This window comes from Echinops telfairi, unplaced genomic scaffold (assembly GCF_000313985.2).
Source record: "Echinops telfairi isolate 266 unplaced genomic scaffold, ASM31398v2 ScPeMD7_8;HRSCAF=38, whole genome shotgun sequence".
In the NCBI taxonomy this organism is placed as follows: Eukaryota; Metazoa; Chordata; class Mammalia; order Afrosoricida; family Tenrecidae; genus Echinops; species Echinops telfairi.
In genome coordinates, this window is record NW_022103905.1 from 939,890 (window position 1) to 961,692 (window position 21,803).

Genomic DNA, 21,803 nt, shown 5'->3' on the forward strand with positions numbered 1-21,803 from the left:
GGGCAGCCTGGCGCACCTCAGGGAGGCGGCGGGGCGGGTGGCATCCTCGCGGGAAGCGGACTCGGGTCGGCCTGGGGGCGTGTCGGCGCTGTTACCTCCGAACTCTGGGTGCTGCGCGCGATCCACCTCACGGCGGCTGCGACCGACACCTCCTCTCGCAGCAGCGACTCCAAAACGGCCGCCATCCCGATCCGGGCGCTGCGGGACAACTGCGCAGGCGCGGGCGCGCCGCGGGCGGCCAGGAAGGGGCGGGGCTGGCGCCGTGGGGCGACCGTTGGGCTGAGGGGCGGGGCCCGAGGGGCGGGGCTTCTCGGGGCCGCGGCTTAGGTTCTGGTCCGCGAATTGAGGCGGGTCAGCCTGGGCTCCTGGGCGACCGGCCTGGATTCGATAGCGAGTCGTGGGAGCAGCGGGTGGGCGGAAGTACCTTCTGTAGCCCCAGAGGGCGATCGAGGCCCAGGAGAGCGGGCGGCTGTAAACGGTGAACAATTCTCTGAAATCGTACACCAGCTTACTTTCTAGATTTGTCTCGGCCCTAAAAATTCCACTGCTATAGAGTCGATGCCCGTAGGACAGGGTAGAACTGCCCTAGGTGAGTTTCAAAGGATGTAACTTTTTTGACCATGGAAGAATGGATTTAATATACTCGGTACAAAGTTTACTGGAAAAATCTGCAAGATCATTGACTTGTTACCACCAAGGACGTGGCATGCAAGACACCTGGTTACACAAAGGAGTCCTTTGGCTCGTCTAGTCTGCTTCTTTCATACATGAAAACTTAACCCCCTCCCTTCCCTTTCAGCTACAGGTTCTACAATTACAAATATTTATAACATTGCTAGTAGTCACTTATACCTGTATCATATAATCCTATCAAGCTTCGCCCACGTTTTCTTCAGACCCATCAGAAGTGGAAACCATCCAGTTCATAACTCACTGGGGTCATGTTGAGACTACAGACACTCATGAAAATCTTGTAAGCCAGCCCCTTCATGCCGTTACCACTCCCCATTTGGGATCTCCAAATACGGTTACCCATTCCTATCTACCGAATACTCAGATGAGACAAGTATGTTCTTTGAAATGAACATTCTAGTTAGAACCTTGAGCTTCTACATCAATACGTAGATTTGTCTTGAGCAGCACGGTAAATGATAAGAGCTGCCTTCTCTTTTCATTTGGTTGGGGTGTGGTCAGCGCAGCTCTCAGTGGGTACCAATTGCCAAATTGGAGAGTCCACACACACACTTCCCTGTAGTTCAGACTAACGTCCTTTCCCACACACTCATCAGCCCTAGCTCCTTGGAGCTGGATCAGACTCATAGATTTAAGATTCATACAATTAAAAAAATTTTTCTTATGTAATTCTTCACCGGAGTAGAAAGCTCTGTCTTTCTCCCGAGGAATGGCTGGGATTGGAACTGCTGACCTTCCAAACCACAGCCCAGCACTAACCACACCACCACCAGGCCTCCTTGGAGTCAATTTTCACTGTCTTTCTCAATGGCAGAATTTTCAACTGCCAAGCCCAAGTGGTACCTATAGGTTTTCCTGTACTAACCATCAACTCAGTGACCATTTAAAACGCAAGGCTTTTTATAATCCCTCGCTCACCCACCCTTAAAGTGCCCAGGTCAGCCTGCACACAGAACCATTCCTTTACACGATGTAATAATTGGCTAAACCCCACTGCCATTGAGTCGATGCTGACTCACAATGACCCTGTAGGGAAAGGAGAACTGCTCCCTTGGGTTTCTGAGACTGTCAGTCTTGACAGGTGGGGGCAGCCTCACCTTCCTCCCGCAGAGAAGCGGATGAGTTTCAATCACCAGTGCAGCAATGTGTTGGGCTGCTAACTGCAAGGTCAGCAGTTTCAACCCATTACCACTCAGATTTACAAATGGCTCTGAAACCCTAGCTAGATGGCACTTGATGGCAGTGGGGAAGGTTTAATCTCAGGTTAATTCAACTACTTTTGTAGTTGAGATGGCAGTAGGCATGTTTTGGATTAATTTCTGGAAGCCTGAGTTCTTAAAAATGGTTTTTAAAATATGTGGTTGGTGCTCTCTCAGGACCATGGACTCCCTTGCTTCTGTGGATTTTGGGTTTCCAAAATTAACTCTTTACCGGAACAGAAACCTCATCTTTCTGCGGAGCAGCAGCTGCTGGTTTTAAACGGCTGACCTTGTGGGTAGCAGCAGCCCCAATGCCTAACCCACACAGCCACCAGGGCTGAGTGAGAAAGCAAGAAAAGGCCAGCATCCAGGATGAGCTGAACTGGGAAGGAGGGCTGCAGCAGCGCACGGGCATGCCTCATAGTTTCCTTCCACTCCTTCAAAGGAAGGGCACAAGGCGCAGGGATCAGGATCACACAAGTAGCACAAGAGGTGTTTCCTACGGGAAGGAAAAGTACCTCCACACAATGATGTAAGGACAGTTTTTAACACTTAGAATTTTATTACAAGGGGAAGCATCTTCTCATTTCCATAAACCCTGTTTTTTACCAGCAGGAACCCTGAACACCTAGTTTCTATCGCGTCCAGTGCTGTCTTTTTCTAGGTCACTTCTGTACGTGCCCCTGCATTTATGGTAACAGTTTCTGTTTCCTGTTGATCTTGTACCTTCTGGTGTATTCACATTTTTTTTAATTGGAGAAAGATATCTCACATTTAAAATCCAAACCATCACACAAATAGAATTGGAGTTTGCATGCGGAATGAATCTTTTATTACTAGATTATAAAAATAAAATACAAAATAATTTTAAAACAAAACTTAAAACACTGTACAAAGCTTTAATATGATACAAATGGGAAAATTAAATAAATAATTACACTTTTATGTACAGATGGTCTATACAAAAGCACTCCATGTTTCTGCCAATACTCTATGTCCTTGGTTGCCTGAGCAAAGCACATCAAAGGGGCAGGTTGGAGGGGAAGGGACACACAATATAATACCTTTAAAGGCATTTTCAAAGAGCAGTGTCTTATCTCTCTGGTTTCCTGGAGAAGAGGGGCGAGGGAGAGAAAAGTAAACTTACTAAAGTCATCTATTCTAACCGGTTAGTCTTGCTCAACAAGAGAGAATTCTGATTTGTGGCTGAATCTGATTTAACAACAGCCAACGGCTAATAATTTGGGAGATTTCTACTACAAAACTAGATGCTCCCCCTGACCCCTTTTTCTTAAAACACTAGCAGCGTACAATGGCCCAATGCGATCAGCACTGGCTAGTTTAGGAAAGGTGTCCAGGGGAGGGCCGGGCCCTGTGCACTGAGAGAAACCAGGGCCTCAGCGAGCCTACACCACTCCATCTGGCCACCAATCTGATCTCAGAGTCCCAAGGGGCAGTTCCCGGACCTTATCTTTGTAGTTCTGAATGCCTTTTTTGCTTGGTGAATAAATTTATCTGATGAACTGTTTAAAGCCAAAATGCTTTTGGAAAAAATCCAAGGGGCTTTCCTGTTCCTGGATAGCTCCCTAAAATAAATCACATTCATTCTGGTAGCCTTTCACCCTGTGCGGGTGAGTGAAGAGCACCCAGACAGAGAAGGGGAAGTGCTTTTGGGGGCTTTTTAAAGATTTAAAATTTTTCTTATAAGGGTGTGGGGATGAGGGAGAAACAGCATATGGCAAAAGTCGTCTATATAAAACTTGATTGAGTCAATGTAAATTGAACTAGGCAAGTGAACACTTACATATACAATATGGAACAATCTAAGAAGAGAACAACCCTATCCATCATTAGTGTGTAAAATCAGGTGATTAACAAATCCTACAGTTCACAGGCCTCACACACATCTGCTTAGTTGAGCCGAAGTCATGGTGATCCTATTTGCCTGGTCGAGGGTGTCTGGGAGGAGCGGGCGGCATCACAAACAAATGACACACACTGCCCATGCTGTCACTTATGATTAAAGAGAGAGCAGAAACCTACTAAATTTCACTGAAGAGAAAGGCTTCGTTTCTTTGATATATGTATCCACAAAGGCTGAGGAAATGTTCAAATCATCGCTGAATAAGTGGTTACTATTCTTCAGTGTCTTGGGGTCATGGGTCATCTCAAGGTGATCGTTCTCTCCCCACATTATTCTAATCCAAGCTTTCTCAAGAGGAATAAGAAATGTCAGGTTTACAGATTTTTAAAGTAGGGGCAGAAATAGCTTCACAGAGAGACAATCACAACTAAATTGTAAAGGGTCTTAAATGGGCCAAGACTTTAATGTCAGCATTCCATGGCCAGCCAGGGAAAGAAGTTGTAACATCCACATTCTCATTTAAGTGAAGAGGAATCCTTGTCTATGTCCTGACTTACCTAAGAACTCAAGATTCCCCAGGTACTTGGCAGATTCTCCCAAGCCATGCTTGGGCAACAGATTCTGCAGGCTCCCAAGGTTCCCTGTGTGACATGTCTCTTAATTCCAAAGGGAGAGCCTAAGTGTTGACAGTACCCAGCGATAGCCATCCCCACTTGGCTCCCACCGTCTCCAGGTACAAACCAGGATCTACTGGCTAGGCAGTGAGGTGTGCTGACGACCTTCTGGGACTGTCCGTGCACTGTACTCTAAGATACAGTAGTCTAAGGACGACCTACCTCTTGCTCCCTTCTCTACAGTAAGGTCTAAATAGACACTTGTACTTTGTATTATTAAAACACAGATAGCAATCGCTGCTATACTGTCTACAGAGTCAAACTCATGAGAGTCGGTGCCTTGGTCCTCCACCAGTCTATTTCCTCGGTGGTTCAGGCACTACTCGGCACCGCGCCAGCACATCCCACACGGTGGGTAAACAAGCAGGCAGCCTTTAGCAGAGTGAATTTCAGCAAGCAACTTAATTCCAAAACACATGAACATAACCAAGAATAGATTCTCTAACGTGGTATGCTTTGATAGAAAGGAATGAAAACAAAGGTTTTAAAGTGTGAAAAACTTTTATCTCCAACACTAAGTCTAAACTTATCTACAAATATATTTTCAAATAGCCAGCGTGAAATGCATCTTTTCCCTAAGTCATTAAAGTACGAATTCTGTAATCTGTTTCTCTAAACAATTTCTTATGTCAGATAAGGAATGTAGCCCCTAGAACTAACAATCCTCTGCTCTTGGGAAAGAGCATTTATTTTCAATCCAAAGCTACTGGATATAGAAGAATGAGCTAGGGTTGTAACTGTCTGTGTCTGGGTTTAGAAAAACATGCACCATGTATACTTCTTCCTTGTGGAGGCAAACACAGAAATACAAGCCTGAAAAATCTGTGGCTTAGAAAGAAGCTCTGATGACTGGTGAAGAATCCCAAGTCCCCATGGTGGCCAGGAGCCTATTCCACTGCATACCACCAGCGAGCAGCTGAGGTTTGCCTAGGGTTTTAAAGCAAGTACTATAAAGTGGACAGTGATGACAGTGGGTCTCAATGACCATTCTGCTCCTTATTTAGAACTTGGGAATCTTGGCAACTTTTACACACAAAAAAATTCACAACATGCAACTTAAAAAAAATCCCAAAACGAACTAACTAATTGCCACCAGCACACTCCCTGCGCCCTGCATACCAGAGCTGAAAACCAGAGTGTTTGCCTAACCCTTACCATCCCACGATGCTCAGAATCTGTGCTTGGTGATTACACTGGATATGGCCCAACTATCCTCCTCTATTCACTGCGCATTAGAATGAAGTTAGATTGCACAGCCTTTAAACTGTGCATATAAAACACAAAAATACTATGTGGGAGTTTTATATTTCAACAAGTTCATAGGTCCTAGAGGTCTGACGAATGCTACCTAAAGGGGTTGAGCCTGCTGCTAATTTTAATCTCTGGCTCCACCTAATTCTTTAATCCAATGACACTTTTTATATTAAAACATAGATAACTAGCTATTTGGCTACTAAATTGCCTACAGAGCCAACCCCTAAAGTGAACAGAGTGAGCAGAGAAGGGTGGGAAGGGCAGGTGTGACTAGGCAGTCAGTCACTTTGCTTTGCTAGGAGTCAGGAGGCATGTGATCTTCAAAAGACAATTTACCTTCTGCCCCATAGGTCTTACAATTTGGTTTGATTTTGATGGCTGGCTAGCCCCTCCCCTTCAGAATAATTAAGGTGGCTTTTGATTACTTGGAATTATCTGGTTGTCACTTAAATCTGAAATAAAATACTACTAAAAGAAACACCAAAAATAAGTAATAGTAAAGAACTCGTTCTCTACATTGTGCTTCTAAAATGAAACAACCCCCCAAATCTTTGTGCCAAAAGTGCTTTCTTTGTTCAGGGCTGCCACTACTTCTAGATTCAGCCTGAGAGACATCTACCATCTAAGCACACCGAGGTTTTTGAAAAGCTCGACGTAAATCTCTATGCAGGGCCGTGCTTTTGAGGAGACCTAGTGATACATAAGATATAATTAGTAATGTTTTCTTTTAAAAGTAAGAGCTGAAACATCTTTGGTTAACTCTTTCCTCTACATGCAAAATAAAATATAATTACGAGACTGTTTATCTTTGAAATTTAGCACTTAATGTCAATGCTAGAAATAGGGTAACACAGTGGAAAGATTGGTGGAAAAGGGGAGGAGCCAAAAAGACAACAAGCTGTTGCCACATTGCCTTTGCAGTCAGTTTTTAATTGCCGCCAGAGGAATGCCAATGAGAACTAAATGACCCCCCCCACACACACACACATTTCTAATGCGAGGGGTGCGGATTTCAAGCTTCGGTATACTTCAGTATACTTCAGCTAATACAAAGGGGGAGCGGGGAGATCACTCCTTAATTGTAGGTGATTCCCCCACCACCTTCAAGAAAAAAAGTGAGGTGAGAAAACCAGAATGGAAACTTTAAAGATACTGTCTTAAAAATTCGTCATGTCGGATCCATGATTTTCATCCCAGCTTATCCACTCTAACCACAAGGACAAAACTATGTGATTAACATGACATCTCTTCGAACCAGTATGCAAGCGTGTCTCAGTCATTGTTCCCCTCTTAAAATCTGCTTCAAATGAAAATTAAACAATATATTTTGGCTTGTTAAGGACGGCCAACTCTGGCATCACATAGGGAAGGCAAGAACAATCTGAGGCATCACATGGCAAGAACACTTTTTCAGAAAATGAAGTTAGTCAAGGCCCAAGTATACATGAGGCACCCAATAGAAAAGGATTGTTACCATCTGTGATCTTGAAATTACAAATGGATAATGAGAAAGAAAGTTCATATAAGCATATGTCTCCCTATATATTTATAAATATATCATTTACCATGATGACATGCAAGTAGTGTTAGAGCAACTATTATACAAATAATACAGAGGACTGGCCTTCCAATAATACAGTTGCTTGAGTTAAATAGCAAATATGGTTTATCTACTGCATTCCTCTGCAGTGCTGGAAATCAGAGATTAAAACTCCACACTATGCATTTCTTATGGGGAACCATACGTGCCTCAATAGTGTTCTGAGTTTGTTTTTGAAAAAGTTCAACAGATAAAGAGAACAAAATCAGTTCAGTGCAGCTTCAGGGCAGCTTTGATGCAGCATTAGGATATGTTCACTTGGTGAGGAAAAATTTTTCTTTCTTTCCTCCCCCACCAACCCCACCCCACCCCAATGTAACCATATTAGGATTGGCAGCAAACACAAGGTCAAAGAGAAAGCACAGATGCTTGCTAGAAGGCAAATTTCAACAGCAAGCAGACCAATTTATCTGACCTTAATAAGGTCTTTACAACACAAAACACCTAGAGAATTTAAGAGACCATTTTAAAAATCTGGAATATCATTTCATTTTGCCTGATTCCTATTAACAGAAGGGTGAGATCAGAACAAATAAAATCCCTCTTACAGCTTCATAAACTGAGATTACATGGAAATCACACTAAAGTACAGAAGAAGTAAGTCATAAAACATTGAGACATAGTTAGCCTAAATTTATTTCTGAAGATATTCATTCCTTATTGGATAAATGTATAAAATGCACTCTGTGACTATTATAAGCCTCAACAACCTAACTGCTTGCTTTCTTGACCGCAAAAAGCATAAAGCCACATTCTACACGCCTGGCGCTTCCCAGGCATCCTCTTGGAGGTGGTTTCAGAGCGTCTGTCCTGAGAAGACCTGAGGAAGCAAGGTCCCCTCTGCTCAGTTCCCTTCTGTGGGAGGAGACTGAGCAGGGAGGGCAGGACAAGCGTCTTCCACCCTCTGTCCCTCTCTCCCTAAAGCACCTCTATTTAGACTTTTTCGTTCTTTACCAAAGTTTCTCAATTATTTTTAGGAGTAAAAATGTACTGGGTTAGGAAATGGTACTCCAAGAAAAATATAAGGGGATTTAAAAAGGTAGTTGGGAGTTGAAATTCCCAGCACGTATGGCTAAAAGCACATTAATATTGTGAAGAGGCAAGGGGAGAGATTGGATCAGGTGAAGCACACTAACTTTAAAAGGAGAAATCCAGAGAGGATACTAGGGAGGAGGCAAGGTAATAGTGTGACTTCTCAACACCCCAGAGAAATGCACGGGTTCAAAGTACCCAAGCAATCTGGGGTCCCCGCACCAGCCTTCTTACACAGACTCCCATGGCCGAGCAATTTTGACTCTCCAAGGTTGGGAAGTTTGAGTGAAAATACCAAAATGAGCTTCACTTTCGCTATATATAATCTTTGAGGAGAGCCTTAAAAAAATTGGGCCAAATCTTTAAATTCCATTTTATCTCCTACCCTCAACTCTTGTTTCAAAGGCCGGTAAACCGATGAGAGCTCCCCCTGGGATTTGCTGGATTACCCCTTCCTACGTAAAGGCCTTCGTTCTTGAGCTGCTTGCTGCCTACCATTGGTAATTCCTTATCACCTAGTTTTGTCTTCTTATAAATAACTTATCATGTTACTGTTTTTTGCAAATGAAGATCAACACTGATTTTTTAAATAGACAGTACAGGGACACAACATGCATAGGTGGAGGAGGAAGATCTCACACCTTTCAGACCGATGCAGCCCAGCTCCTATCTGCTGAGTTTACTGGCTGACTTATTCTTCCCTGGAGGGGTTTTGATGCTGGCCGAGTGGTGGTGGAGGCTGCCAGATCCTTTCAGGCCGTTCTTGCTGGGTTTGCAGTGCTCCTGCTGGCAGGACCTCCTGGAAGAGGAGGAGCCTGAGTGGCTTGGAGGTGACTTGCTTCTCCCCAGATGTGGGGATGAACTCCTCTGGTCATGGTGGGGCCGTCCAGCCCTAGATGGTGAGGAACTAGATGTGCGAGGCAGGGAAGAGCTTCGAGGAGAGGCACTGGGACTCCGGCGAGGGACAACTGGACTCTTGGGTGGTGTTTTTGGATTGTGGGGGGATCCTGGGCTCTTGCTCTGAGTATTGCTCCGGGGTTTCTGAGATCCATTTTGAAGAATTTGGGCCAGACGGGAGAAAAGGTCAGAGTCGGAATTGCTACTCCCTAGAACTTTATATCTGCGTAGTCTTAAGAAAACAGAAATAATTATTTTCATTTAATTCAAGCTGACCTAAAAGTCACAATGTCCCAAATCATAATGTGTATGATTTATATAAAATCAGAAAATACATCATAAAGTAACCACTTAAATGAGAACGATCATATGGGCAATATTTACCTTAAAGCAAAGATGAGAAAATAAAGGAGAGGGGAGGACAGCGAAGCTACAGTAATAAAAACTGATACTACGAGAAAGCTGCCACACTGAAAAATATCTATAAGCTACTAGGGCCACTGCCATCAACTTGATTCTGACTCATAGTAACCCATGGTATAGAATCGAACTGCTCTTTGGGCTTCAGACTGTCAAGCTTCATGGGAACAGACTGCCTCATCTCTGTCCTGTGGAATGGCTGGTGGGCTTGAACTGCTGACCATTTTTACACTTAACCCACTGTGTCACCTGGGCCACTTAACAATATGTATAACAATTGTTAGATGGGAACCTGATTTTTGGTGTAAACTTTCACCAAAAATACAATAAAAAGAGAGAAAAAGCAAATACAAGGGTGTTTCACAAGTTTGTGGGGGAAATTCTATTATCTGTTTTTCAAAATTCCATTATCTTTTAACTCCCATTTGTCCGTGAAATTTTTAAAGCCTCCTTGTGTTCAGGATGGATTACTCTTTCACATGCTAGCTATTGACCCTGGAAACCTTAAGTCTCCCAGCTCTGAGTGGGAATGCACGCACACCACCTCCCTCACAGGGTGGCTGGCAGATCAGGTGCAGGAGTGCAGCTCATACTCATGTGACGCAGGTTTGTGCTTCTAATTTTAGGATTAACTTATTGTATCTGTAGGCTTCTAGGACTGGAATTTTACACACACATACACCCCTTAGTGTGGAATTTTACACACACACACACCCCTTAGTGTGGAATTTTACACACACACACACACACACAGGAATTTTACACACACACACACACACCCCTTAGTGTGGAATTTTACACACACACACACACACACACCCCTTAGTGTTAAGTCTTCAACATGAATTGCACTTAGGGAAATCAGGAACAACAGAGGAAAGTATATTTCAACTGCTGTTAATAAACTACAGTTAATAGTGTCCCAAACAAAAGAGTAGTTATTGGGTCCTCCCCGTGGGCCTCTGTTTCTCGGCCTTGACAACAGGAAAGCTGAGGTGAGACTAACTGCTTCTCTTACTGGCAATTTGAGCCTGGGTCTCAGATTCTAAATCTAGAGGCTGTTCATATGAATAGTAACATTTTCTTGGTCACACATATCTTTCTGGTTTGGCCTAAAGATTTCACACAAAGTGAAAATAAAGTGTTTTGTAACCTACAAAAATAGTGGTGATAAAAAAAAAAGTGGTGATACTGCAAAACATGATAATAAGGGCCGTAGGGCCCCACCAATAATAAAACCATGGTAATTAAGTAATCAACAAATGAACAGACAAAGAATCCAATGGAGCAGAGCACTGTATCCAAAAAGGTATTCATGTTTCAATGGGAAATTGTTTCTGAGATATCACCAACTTCAGACCAGACACAGGGAGACCCGGGGGAAGGCAGAAATCCATAGTCCTACCACTGCCTTGCCTTCCTGGGCTTCACCAGTTGTCTGCTTTGGACAGGGTGTAGCCTTACCACTTTTCTATTGCTTAATTTTAGTGGAAAATATTTCTACTTTCCTTCTCTGACACACTTCTGTCCTAACAGGTTCAGGCTTTGGATAAAGACACAAAACTATAAAAGAACTGTACTAGAAGATTTTTTTTTTTAAGGGGGCTTTCCAATGCATGATATAAAACACAGAAACCATAAAAAATATCCAGTTCCATGAACATTAAATGTTCCTATGAAGCAAAAGGCAACATAAATCAAGTTCCAAGAAAAGGCACAGAGGACAATAAAATATCTTCAATATGTTAGACAAAGGAATTAATAATTATAAATACCCACTAAAACAATGAAATAACCTGCTTGCCAGATATCTCACCCCCAAACTTTAAGTGATATATAATCTCAAGCATGTGGAGAAGCAAGCTCACAAGGGTAACTAGGTAAATCACTAGGGTAACTTTTTTTGAGAGAGCATTTTGAATATATAAAAATCATAAGTATGCAAACCATAGCAATTGTTTTTAAACCTCTGTTTTCTAAAAATATGGACAAAGGTGCTGAAAACAATATATAAATATATATGTATACCATGAGTTATTATAGAACACTCCTTCAAAGAGTGAGAAAAATCTACATATACCAACATGGAAAAATGCCCAAGATGTGTTTTAAAAGTACTATTACTACAGGACCCTATATGTTTGCGTATGCTTGAGTAGGGCTATGAAAGGGTCTCTCTCTTTGTACTTTTATATTTGTGCTATTTAAAAATCCTTGTCATGTGTATTTTATTTGGGATGGGGGTAATTCACAGATAGCAAGTTATGATTATGATTCAATGAACAGTTCTTCAATATGGTTCTGGACAGAAATTTCAAGTACTCTCAATGTTAAGGATGAATGGGGTGAAGGGAAACATAAATGCTCTAACAATCCAACCCAACCCAGTGCCTTGTGTTGATTGCAACCCATCCCCTACACAGTGAGAGGAAATTCCCCACCGGCTTTCCGCGGCTTTATGGAAGCGGAGTTGTACATCTTTTTCCCACAAAGCAAATGACTGGCGGGCTCCCATGCTTTTGCTGGTAACCAAGTGCTTTACCTGTGCCACCAGGGATCCTATAAAAGCTCTAGGGGTCTAGAATCCATTATGATTAAGAAAGTACACCTCCAACTGCTGAAATACCCGCTCCTTAAATAAGGAAGTAGGAGAGGCATCTCTAAGGTTGTATTAGGACCTGCAGGGAACACAGGCGTAACAACCCATCACAGACCAGCAAAATTCAAAATACTCAATTCTCATAAGGCAGAGTGGAACTGCCCCTGTTGGTTTCCCAGGCTGTCAATCTTTATAGGAACGGACAGCCTTATCGTTCTCACCGGTGGCTGGTGAGTTTGTGGATAGATGCCCAATTTGTAACCCACTGAACTACCAGGGCCCCTTAGAAAAACTGAAATGCTCCAACTGAGGACTGAAATCGCTCTGGTCCCATCGCTATAGTCCATTTTGCTAACCCATAAAGCTCTGGCTTTGGGCCAACAACAAGTTACTCTCTACCTGTTCCGTTCTTCCCCACCACCTTGTCATTCTGAAAAGCAACATGAAGCTTTTGGTTCCATCTGCCGTCACAGGCTATGTGAAACCCGAGAGCCAGACGCCACAGGAGTCTGGTTTTCCAGGGTCTTGCAAGTTTTCCACCGTGGAAACGGTCCTGTCTCACCTACCACTCTTCAATCATTTGTTTTGTGGAAGCTAGTTGAATTTTCATTCTTTGACAGGTTTCTGTCTTACACAGGTTTTAATGTGGTAAAATTCGAGGAGTGGAAAACTAACTCCTTTGTTCTAGGACCTAAGTGAGGAGATCCAAGGCTCAGGTGAATTTCCCGATGGGCAGCTCTGTAACAGCTGGCACAGTGGTACTTAGTGCTACAAAGTGCTACCTTCGGGGACACACAAAACTGCTAAATAATCAATGATCATTAAGATTTCTTTGAAAAAAAGAAAAACGAAATTAAAATAAAATAATAAAAAAGATTTCTTTGAATTGCATTCCAAAGCAGCTTAAGCCACAGATACTCCATTGCTGTGAAGCACAGACAGCAAGCAGAAGAGAAGGGTGCCTCGCTTTCAAATGCCTCAGCTAAATGACTGCAGTGTCCTCAGCACCAGTCTCCTGGGCGCTCGGTCCAGTGACACCTCAAAGCTAAGGTTTAGTTGCCCTGGGACCACACACTCCAGGTCAAAACTAAATTGTTCTGCTATGTAGTGATACAGATAGAATCTCGTTTTAACACCTTTCAGAAGTCTTCTAACAGGTGGAAGCCCGTTGTACTGTCTGGAACAGCTGGTGGTTTTCAGGAAAAGTATTTTAATTTTTCTCTTTCTTCTAGGATTTTGACCAGGCGTCCTCTAACTGCGGCGCGTCAAAGACATTTATCCGGCCGCCGGGTGTTTTTGCCCCATTTGTTTTTTTACTTCAAAATAAGCTATGTGCAGTGTGCATAGGAATTTGTTCATAGGTTTTTTTAAACTATAGTCTGGTCCTCCAACGGGTCTGAGGAACAGTGAACTGGCCCCTGTTGAAAAAGTTTGAAGAGCCCTGGTTTTGACCATTCTGTCTTGTGCAGGCTCCCTGGAGGTGCTGCGGGAGCAGCCTTGGAGTGCTAACTGTGAGGTCTGAGATGAGACTGCCTGTTCCCAGAACGATTCACAGTCTTGGAAATGTAAACAGGGTCACAATACATCGGAATGAACCTGATGGCGGCGCGTCTGAGTTCTGTTTTTGCTTTTATTACCTGAGAACTGCTCCCCGGAAAGCAATGAACTATCACCTCTAAACATTTCCCCCTTTGCCAAAACGGAATCACTCTATGATCAAGTATATCGTGAAAATATCTACAAAAGCAAGCATACCAGATGGTAAATAGTGAAAGTGTTATCTTTATCTTGTATGGCTATGGATGTCTTGGGCCTAGAGAGGACTTTTACTTATTTTTGATGACTTCATTCATTATAATCAGGTAAACAGTATAAACAGGACCCATTCACAGAAGTATAGACACTGCATTCCTCATCGAACCTGCTATCATAAGTGAGATTTGTTAAGGTGAGGTTCTAGCTATAAATGTCTAGAAAAAGTTTACTGAGTATGTGGTCAAAATGGAGGAGTCCCTGGGTGGCGCACATGGCTAGGCACTTGACTACTGAAGAAACGGTGAGTGATTTGGATACACGCAGAGGGACCTTGGAAGAAGACAGCGGCGGCTACTGAAACCTGATGGAGCACTCACCTCCCTGAGACGCGCGGAGCCGCTTAAGTTGGGAGTGACTTGATGGCAATGTGTTTGTTTGTTCTGTTACTGTTGGTGGTGGTGGTAAAACGCACTGGGGGGAGAAGGCATACCTCTACTGTGTGCTCAGCACTGCACAAAGCCCTCGATGTGCGTTACCTTATTTCATTCTCCTAAAACGATGAGGCAAAGATCTCACCCATTTTAAACAAAAGGACATTTAGGTTCACACTGCCAGAAAGTGGGAGAGTCAAAATTATCCTGAATTCCTCTGACATCTACACTATAGTGTGCCCTAAAGTCAGGGAAAGACAGAAAATGAAATGGAGGAGCAGAGCAGGCAAAAAGAAACATAGCCACTAATATATTACAATAAACCACAGGAAAACAGTACGCATGCAACAGCATTACCTGGCTTCTACTCCTGGTCTAGTTGGTGGCTTTCCTGGTGGTGGCCGAGGCAGGAACTGAGATGAAGCTGAGCTACTGACTTGATCTGTATTGGCCCAGGAAACTGGTCTTGGGATTTTGCTCTTTCTGGACTGGGAGATGATGGGTGACAGAAAGCTGTCTTCGGCTGACCTGCTCAGGTGAGAGTCTACTGCCAATCTTGAAAAGGGAGTAAAGACTTCCTCCTCAGAGAAGGAAGTAGCAGCTAGTTTTCCCCCTAGCAGTTTATCAGAGGCACTTGAGAGGTCACCCAGGAAAGACTGGAGTTGCCTTTTTTCCGCCAGAAGCTTGACGAGGTCCGGTTGGTAAGCTTTCTTCTGCAGGAGCTTCTCTTTTGCAGAGACAGGAGAAGATGATTCAAAAGCCGAGTCTATCTCTTGTGCTAAAACAGGGATTCGGCTATGTCTACTTACAAAAGATGGCCGAACTACATCCTTCCGGGACGGGGGGCAATGTTCATTCTCTGAAACACAATGAAACAGCTCTCCATTTTTAGGAGCAATTCTTTCTCTTTTACCCTCTTGGTGCAAAAAAGTAGAGAGGTCTCCTTGATGACCTGGTAAATCCTCACTCTTGATGCCATCATCCTTGGATAGCTTCCATTTCTGCATTGCTGCCACCTGGCTTATTTGTCCTTCAACATGTGGGTCAATGACTCTTGGAGAAATTTCTGAAGTTCCAGTTGCCAGAAGTCTCATTATCTCATGATTTTTGTCTTGATTTGGCACCACACTAAAAGTTTGTGTCCTTGTTATATCAAGAGGTTCGGTGGTAGCTGAATGATCCCTTTCTGTAGTTACCAAATCTCCTGGGACAGGAGAGATCTCAATACAACACTGCCCTTTACTTAATTTCTCATTTTCATTATCTGACTCTAAAATACTTTTTTCTTCAGTTTCTCCAGGGAGACTCTCAAATTCTCTCACAACCAGTCTGCTATGGTCAAGAAGGTCTCTTTGTCCGAGGTCTTGGGATTTGTCACATTCTCTAATGTGCACTTCCTTGGGTAACATGTCATGACCAATGTGATCTAACTGAAGCCCTAAGTCTGTTCTACTTCCTCCACTAGCAGGTTCACCCTCTGTCACAACCAAGCCAGAAAAGTTCTCCCTTGGAGAATCCAGTTCCACAGAGGGCTCCACAGGCGGAAGATCTTTCCTTTCTGGCTGCTGACCACAGTGAAAGCTCCCTGAAGTTGACTGTGTAGATGCCACAGAAGGTCTAGGAATTGTAACCTGGAGAAGGAGAATTAAAAAGCTTTTAAATGAGATTGAACATGTTCTGTTCAAATCTTCATGATGTTAACCAGACCTACTCCACTCATAGTTACAAGGAACAACTCTGAATAAAAATGGGTGGCAGTCAAACTCCATTATTCAGGAATTGCACAGTGCAGTCCACCTCTAGGTTCATCCTGTTCCTACTCTGTGTCCTGGAAGGAAGATCGACTTCCACAGACTGTACCATCTTTGCCCTTTTGCCTTCTGATTGCTAACTGAGTTTGCCGATGGTTGGGTAGCAACAGAGTATCAGAGAGATGAAGGAGAGAGAATCTAAGTGTTTATTCTCTCAGCTTCTTCATTAGGGCCTGCAGCTTTTGTGGTAACCATGTTCCACTACTCCTGGCCACGGTCCCTGGTCACAGTCCCTATAGGTAGCGTGGCCCCTCTCACAGAGTTATGACGCTTACCAGGTCCCACTACAGCCCACCAATCTCTCTCACTACTGATTCCATTTGTTTTCTTAACTCCACCCAGCCATCTATAAAAGGTTCCTTTTACTTAATTTTTTTCCAAGTTTCTTTGAATATGCTAGAATCCAAATACTTAAAAGGAAAAAAATTATTAACAAGTTATTATAAATGGAAAAGTCTGACATTTTCATGCATTTTATGAAAATTGTGTACTTTATTCCCCTTAAATTCTATCACTCAAACAATGTTTGGATATTAAACCTTCCTACAAACTTATCCTACACCAATATGATCTAACTGAAGCAAACAAAGTATTTATTAACGTTTCAAATCTTTACTATTTTAAGGATAGGGCTATGAGAAAGTGAAATTCTACTATTCTTCCACTCAGGATATTTCAACATTTCAATTCTATGAGAGTAAGATTCAAGATCTAATAAAAATGGTCTTTTTAAAGATACCTATAGTGTTAGCAGCCCTGTCTTCTAATTTGCTTAAAGTGACAGGTAGAAAATGTCAACTACATGAACTAGAAAGGAAAAATAAAAATTAAGCTCAAAAATGTTAAATGAAGCCTGTTCCAAAATCAAGCCAAACCCACTGCCATCTAGTTGATTCCACCTCAGTGTCCCTATAGGACAGCGTAGAACTGCCCTACAGAGTTCCTAGGCCACGAGTCTTTCTTATAGAAAGTCTACCTCATCTTTCTCCCGTGGAGCAGCTAGTACACTTGAACTGCCAACCTTCCAAGTGTTTTAACCACTACACCACTGAGGCTTCTTCTTCTTTTCTCCCCCCCCCCCCCCCACTGAGGCTTCTTAATGAAGCCTGTTAAGTCGAAGAAAACTATAGAAATTGTCTGAAAAATAAGTTTGAGGTAATTCATGGGAGGTGTAGCCTAGACCCAAACTCTAGTTCAAAGACACCAAGAAACCTCTGTGGTTCCACAGTCAACTGTGTGCATTTTTGTGTTAGGAAGCAATTAGGGTTAAGCCATGTGGAGCGTACACGAAGCCCAGCTCGCACAGGAAGCCAGTATCCAAAGGGCCTGTCAGTTGACTGTAGGCAGGCTGTTTGGGTCAGACGTGTGTATCAAGCCCGGATTCTGTAGTGAGCTTGGGGGAAAGGTAGTGAGCTCTACTGGTGCTGCCACCCTTTAGGAAGTCAGATTATATTTTTAATTCTCTTTCACTATCTTAAAATGTACTTAAGCAGATGATCATTTACACACACACATACACACAATTTAATGGCATTAAAATGAAAAGTCATGGTAATTTAATTTTGAAAATCCAAGAGTAGCAGTGAAAAGAAATGAAGTTATATTAAATGCCAAATAATGCCATAATTACCAAGATGGAGGTTATCCCTACATTTAAAATAAACCAATAATGTGAATTGCATGCCAATAAACTGTTAATAAGAATAAACAAAAATGAATAATAATCACCATATGTAATTCCAAATACATTAGTCAAAATGAACAAATTATTTACACAACCATGACTCTGTTGGTCTTCTAAGACTTCTGATGCTCTGATTAGATCCATATTAGATTCAGGATAGAAATACATGTCTATGTCTTTGTCTAAAAACCAGGGTGACACTCTTGTATACAGAAAAGATATATGAACCACCAGACAGAAGGTTTGGTTTCTTGAAAAGATCAGAGTCATTTGAGCTGTGCATAAATTACTGTCACATAATATTTGCACAACACTTTAAATGTACAAAATATTCCTAAAATAATATTTAATAATTTGTTTTATAACTACCCTTTTGGGCACCATATTAACAAAATTCACAAAGGAATAAAAGGATGGATAAGATGGCCAGTATAAGATTTCAGGATTCTGAAAGTCATATACAGTGCAGGCCACTGATGTGCACTACAGGCTCTCAAATGAAGTATGGAAAACTGAAGCTGCAAAACCAGTAGCCAATGAGATAAAAGGAGAAATCCTAGGATTAATACTTGAATACAACAAAGAGAAAGCTAATTCTAAATGTCAACACAAATGGCATCCTTAATCCTAGCCCATAAAGTCATTTCCATACTTAGGTCATTCTAGAAATGGACTTAAATAATGGTCTGCCAGTAAGTTTTATTCATCTTTTATAGCTTTTATTTCTATAATTCACAAACATTTAATTAAAGTATGAATTTGATCATTTCTTACCCTGACGAATCCTTTCTTCTGTTTTCTAACTGCATCATGTTCACCTTTCTACAGAATTAGAAAATGACTTCAAGGTAAACAAGCTTCTAGCTCAGAAGCAACAAAGCCCACATGGAAGAAGCACACCAGCCTGTGAGATCACGAGGTGTCGAAGAGATCAAGTATCAAGCATCATCAGAACAAAAAATCATATCATTGTGAATGAGGGGTGGTGGTGGAGTGGAGACCCAAAGCCCATTGGTAGGCCACTGGACATCCCCGTACATTAGGGTATCAGGGAGGAGACGAGCCCGTCAGGGTGCAATGTGGCAATAATGAAACATACAACTTTCCTCTAGTTCCTAAATGCTTCCTCCCCCACCACTATCATGATCCCAATTCTACCTTACAAATCTGGCTAGACCAGAGGATGTGTACACTGGTACAGATAGGAACTGGAAACACAGGGAATCCAGGGCAGATGATCCCTTCAGGACCGGTAGTGAGAGTGGCGATACTGGGAGGGTGGAGGGAGGGCGGATTGGAAAGGGGGAACCGATTACAAGGACCTACATGTGACCTCCTCCCTGGGGGACGGACAACAGAAAAGTGGGTGAAAGGAAAAGTCAAACAGTGCAAGATATGACAAAATAATAATCTGTAAATTATCAAGAGTTCATGAGGGAGGGGGGGAACAAGGAGGGAGGGGAAAAATTAGGAGCTGATGCCAGGGGCTTGGGTGGAGAGTGGATCTTTTAAGAATGATGAGGGCCCCCCACTCCCACTACCATGACTCGAATCCGACCTTGCAAGTCTGGCTAGACCAGAGGATGTACACTGGTACAGATAGGAACTGGAAACACAGGGAATCCAGGACAGATGAGCCCTACAGGACCAGTAGTGAGAGTGGCAAAACAGGGAGGGTAGAGGGAGAGTGGAAAGGAAAGAGGGAACCAATCACAAGGAACTACATGTGACCACCTCCCTAGGGGACGGACAACAGAAAAGTGGGTGAAGGGAGATGTCGGACAGGGCAAGATATGACAAAATACCAATTTATAAACTATCAAGGGCTCATGAGGGAGTGGGGAGCGGGGAGGGAGGGGAGAGCCCAGAAGACCAGTACCTTTTACTACAAGCTGAAAAAGCCAAGCCAGATACCATGGAATCAGTTCAACTCAGGGCAACTCTGTGTGTTTTAGAGTAGAACTATGTTCTATAGTACTTTCAATTTCAATGGCTGTGATTTTTTGGAAACGAAATACTAAGACTTTCTTCAGAGTCACCTCTGTGTAGATTCAAACTGCTTATTTTTCCAATTAGTAGTAAGCATTTAACCATTTTTACAATCCAGGGATTTTACTACCAAAATAAAAAATACTCTCACAGAGTTGATGCTGACTCACAGCAACCCTATGTAGAGTTCCCCAGACTGTACATCTTTACCGGAGCAAACGGCCCATCTTTCTCCTTTGGAATGGCTGGCGGGTTTGAACTGATAACCTGGTTATCAGTCGTTAGCAGCCCAATGTTTAAACCACCACACCAACAAGGCTCCTTGATCTTTATAACAGAGATGGGAAAAACTGAACATCTGACCCCTATACTCACAACCTAAGTAAATGAAAAGCAAAAATTGCTCTTTCCCTTCTCCCCAGAGTCAGTTATCCATTAATAATGGTTTACTGTGCATCTATAGATACAAAACTTTTATAGGGATAATAAAAATTATAAGCAGGCCACAATACACATCTAAATCCCAGGAAAGATTTGGAATAGAAATATTTATTGATTGGCCTGTGATTATAAATCTCATACATGGCTATAATATTTAATGGTAAATTTTCCTAACCCCTTCCTGCTGTGTTGGAAGAAACTTTAAAGATTAAACTAATCCAACTGTCCGACATCCATAGCCTACATTGACTTCTCCTACCACACCTGCAACACTCCAACTGTGTTCCTTTACTAGACCGGAAGCACTTGAAAGCAGTGAGGTAACTCACTGGGCCGTTTGTTCCTGGTATCTGCCACAGGACCCGACAAGGAGTACATGTTGCATACACAGTGAACCAACTATCGGATGCTTGCACTCCTTCCACAAAACCTCTCCCAAGTGACAATCCACTCTCTATTTAATTGGAAAACGTCCTAAATGGATTCTCTCTACTTCCGAAGGCAGTGTTTAGTTTTTAGTCTTTCCTGACTATTCAAAACTGATTTATACTCTCAAATACAATTTCAGAGATATAATCTTATAGAAAAAAAAGTTTCTATAATTTTACTGACAACATAAAACAGATTAAAAACAACCACCACAAAAACAGGAATTCATGGTCAAAGGGCATTGGGCATTCCCTAGTCAATGTACATACAGATCAACTTCCCCACACAATCTATTTCAAGCAATCAATCAAAAGCCTTTAATCATTCCATATCTTAAAGAGATATCTATTAATATCAGGTGAATCTAAGTTCAGCAAAGATCCTGAGTAACTCCATACGCTTTTACATACAGGGTTCCAATAGGCAGTGGAACACATCTCACTGGGAAAGCCACCTGGAACAACTATTCAAACCAGTTGGGCCACTAAAATGTGGTCTTCATTTCATTTTTCACAGTTCAAGGTCCCTCGTATTTACCTGGGCAAAGCCTCTCCACTACCTGCTGCCCCACTGTTCACCACACTGCTGTCAACAAGTTTCTTGTTCCACAGCCTCACACATCTCAACCTTACAGGCCAGGCCCTTGATAACTGCACTTTTTACAGCCTCATCTGTAGTCCTTTGCTTGTGTCTTAATATTTCTGGACTACTTTTTAAAATAAATACCCTGAATTCTGGTTTTTCAACCTGTGCCTTTGTACATGCTGTTCTTTTTTCTTGATAGCCCGCCTCCCCACCAGCAAAAGTCACTTATGTTTGAAGTCTGCCTTTACCTTCCGTGAAAGATTTAAAAAATTGTTCTACTATCTAATCTGAAAGTAATGTGTCTTCACCATGGTAAGCAGCAAAGGGGAAATAAAGAAGAGTCTATAAAATAAAAACATGTAGCATCACAATGCTCAGTCTTAGGCAGGTTTATCTGTATCTTCATTTGTCTACCTAGCCTCCCTACAATCATGTCTTTCTGTTTC

The 21,803-nt window shown here is 42.5% G+C and overlaps 2 protein-coding genes across 3 annotated transcripts in view; both read right to left on the reverse strand.

Moving 5' to 3' along the window:
- Window positions 1–991, reverse strand: part of CDAN1 (codanin 1) — a 10,926-nt gene extending 9,935 nt beyond the window's left edge. The window contains exons 1-2 of the mRNA XM_045286456.1: window positions 935–991; window positions 17–585 (exon numbers count right to left, since the gene is read on the reverse strand). Coding sequence (XP_045142391.1) covers window positions 17–585; window positions 935–991 — 626 coding nt within the window. The remainder of the gene's footprint in view (window positions 1–16; window positions 586–934) is intronic.
- A 1,429-nt stretch (window positions 992–2,420) lies between these two features.
- Window positions 2,421–21,803, reverse strand: part of TTBK2 (tau tubulin kinase 2) — a 202,924-nt gene continuing 183,541 nt past the window's right edge. For both annotated transcript variants that reach the window (XM_004709382.2, XM_045286486.1), the window contains 2 exons: window positions 14,776–16,049; window positions 2,421–9,445 (listed from right to left, as the gene is read on the reverse strand). In XM_004709382.2, the coding sequence (XP_004709439.1) occupies window positions 8,983–9,445; window positions 14,776–16,049 (1,737 nt within the window). In that variant the 3' untranslated portion in view covers window positions 2,421–8,982. The remainder of the gene's footprint in view (window positions 9,446–14,775; window positions 16,050–21,803) is intronic.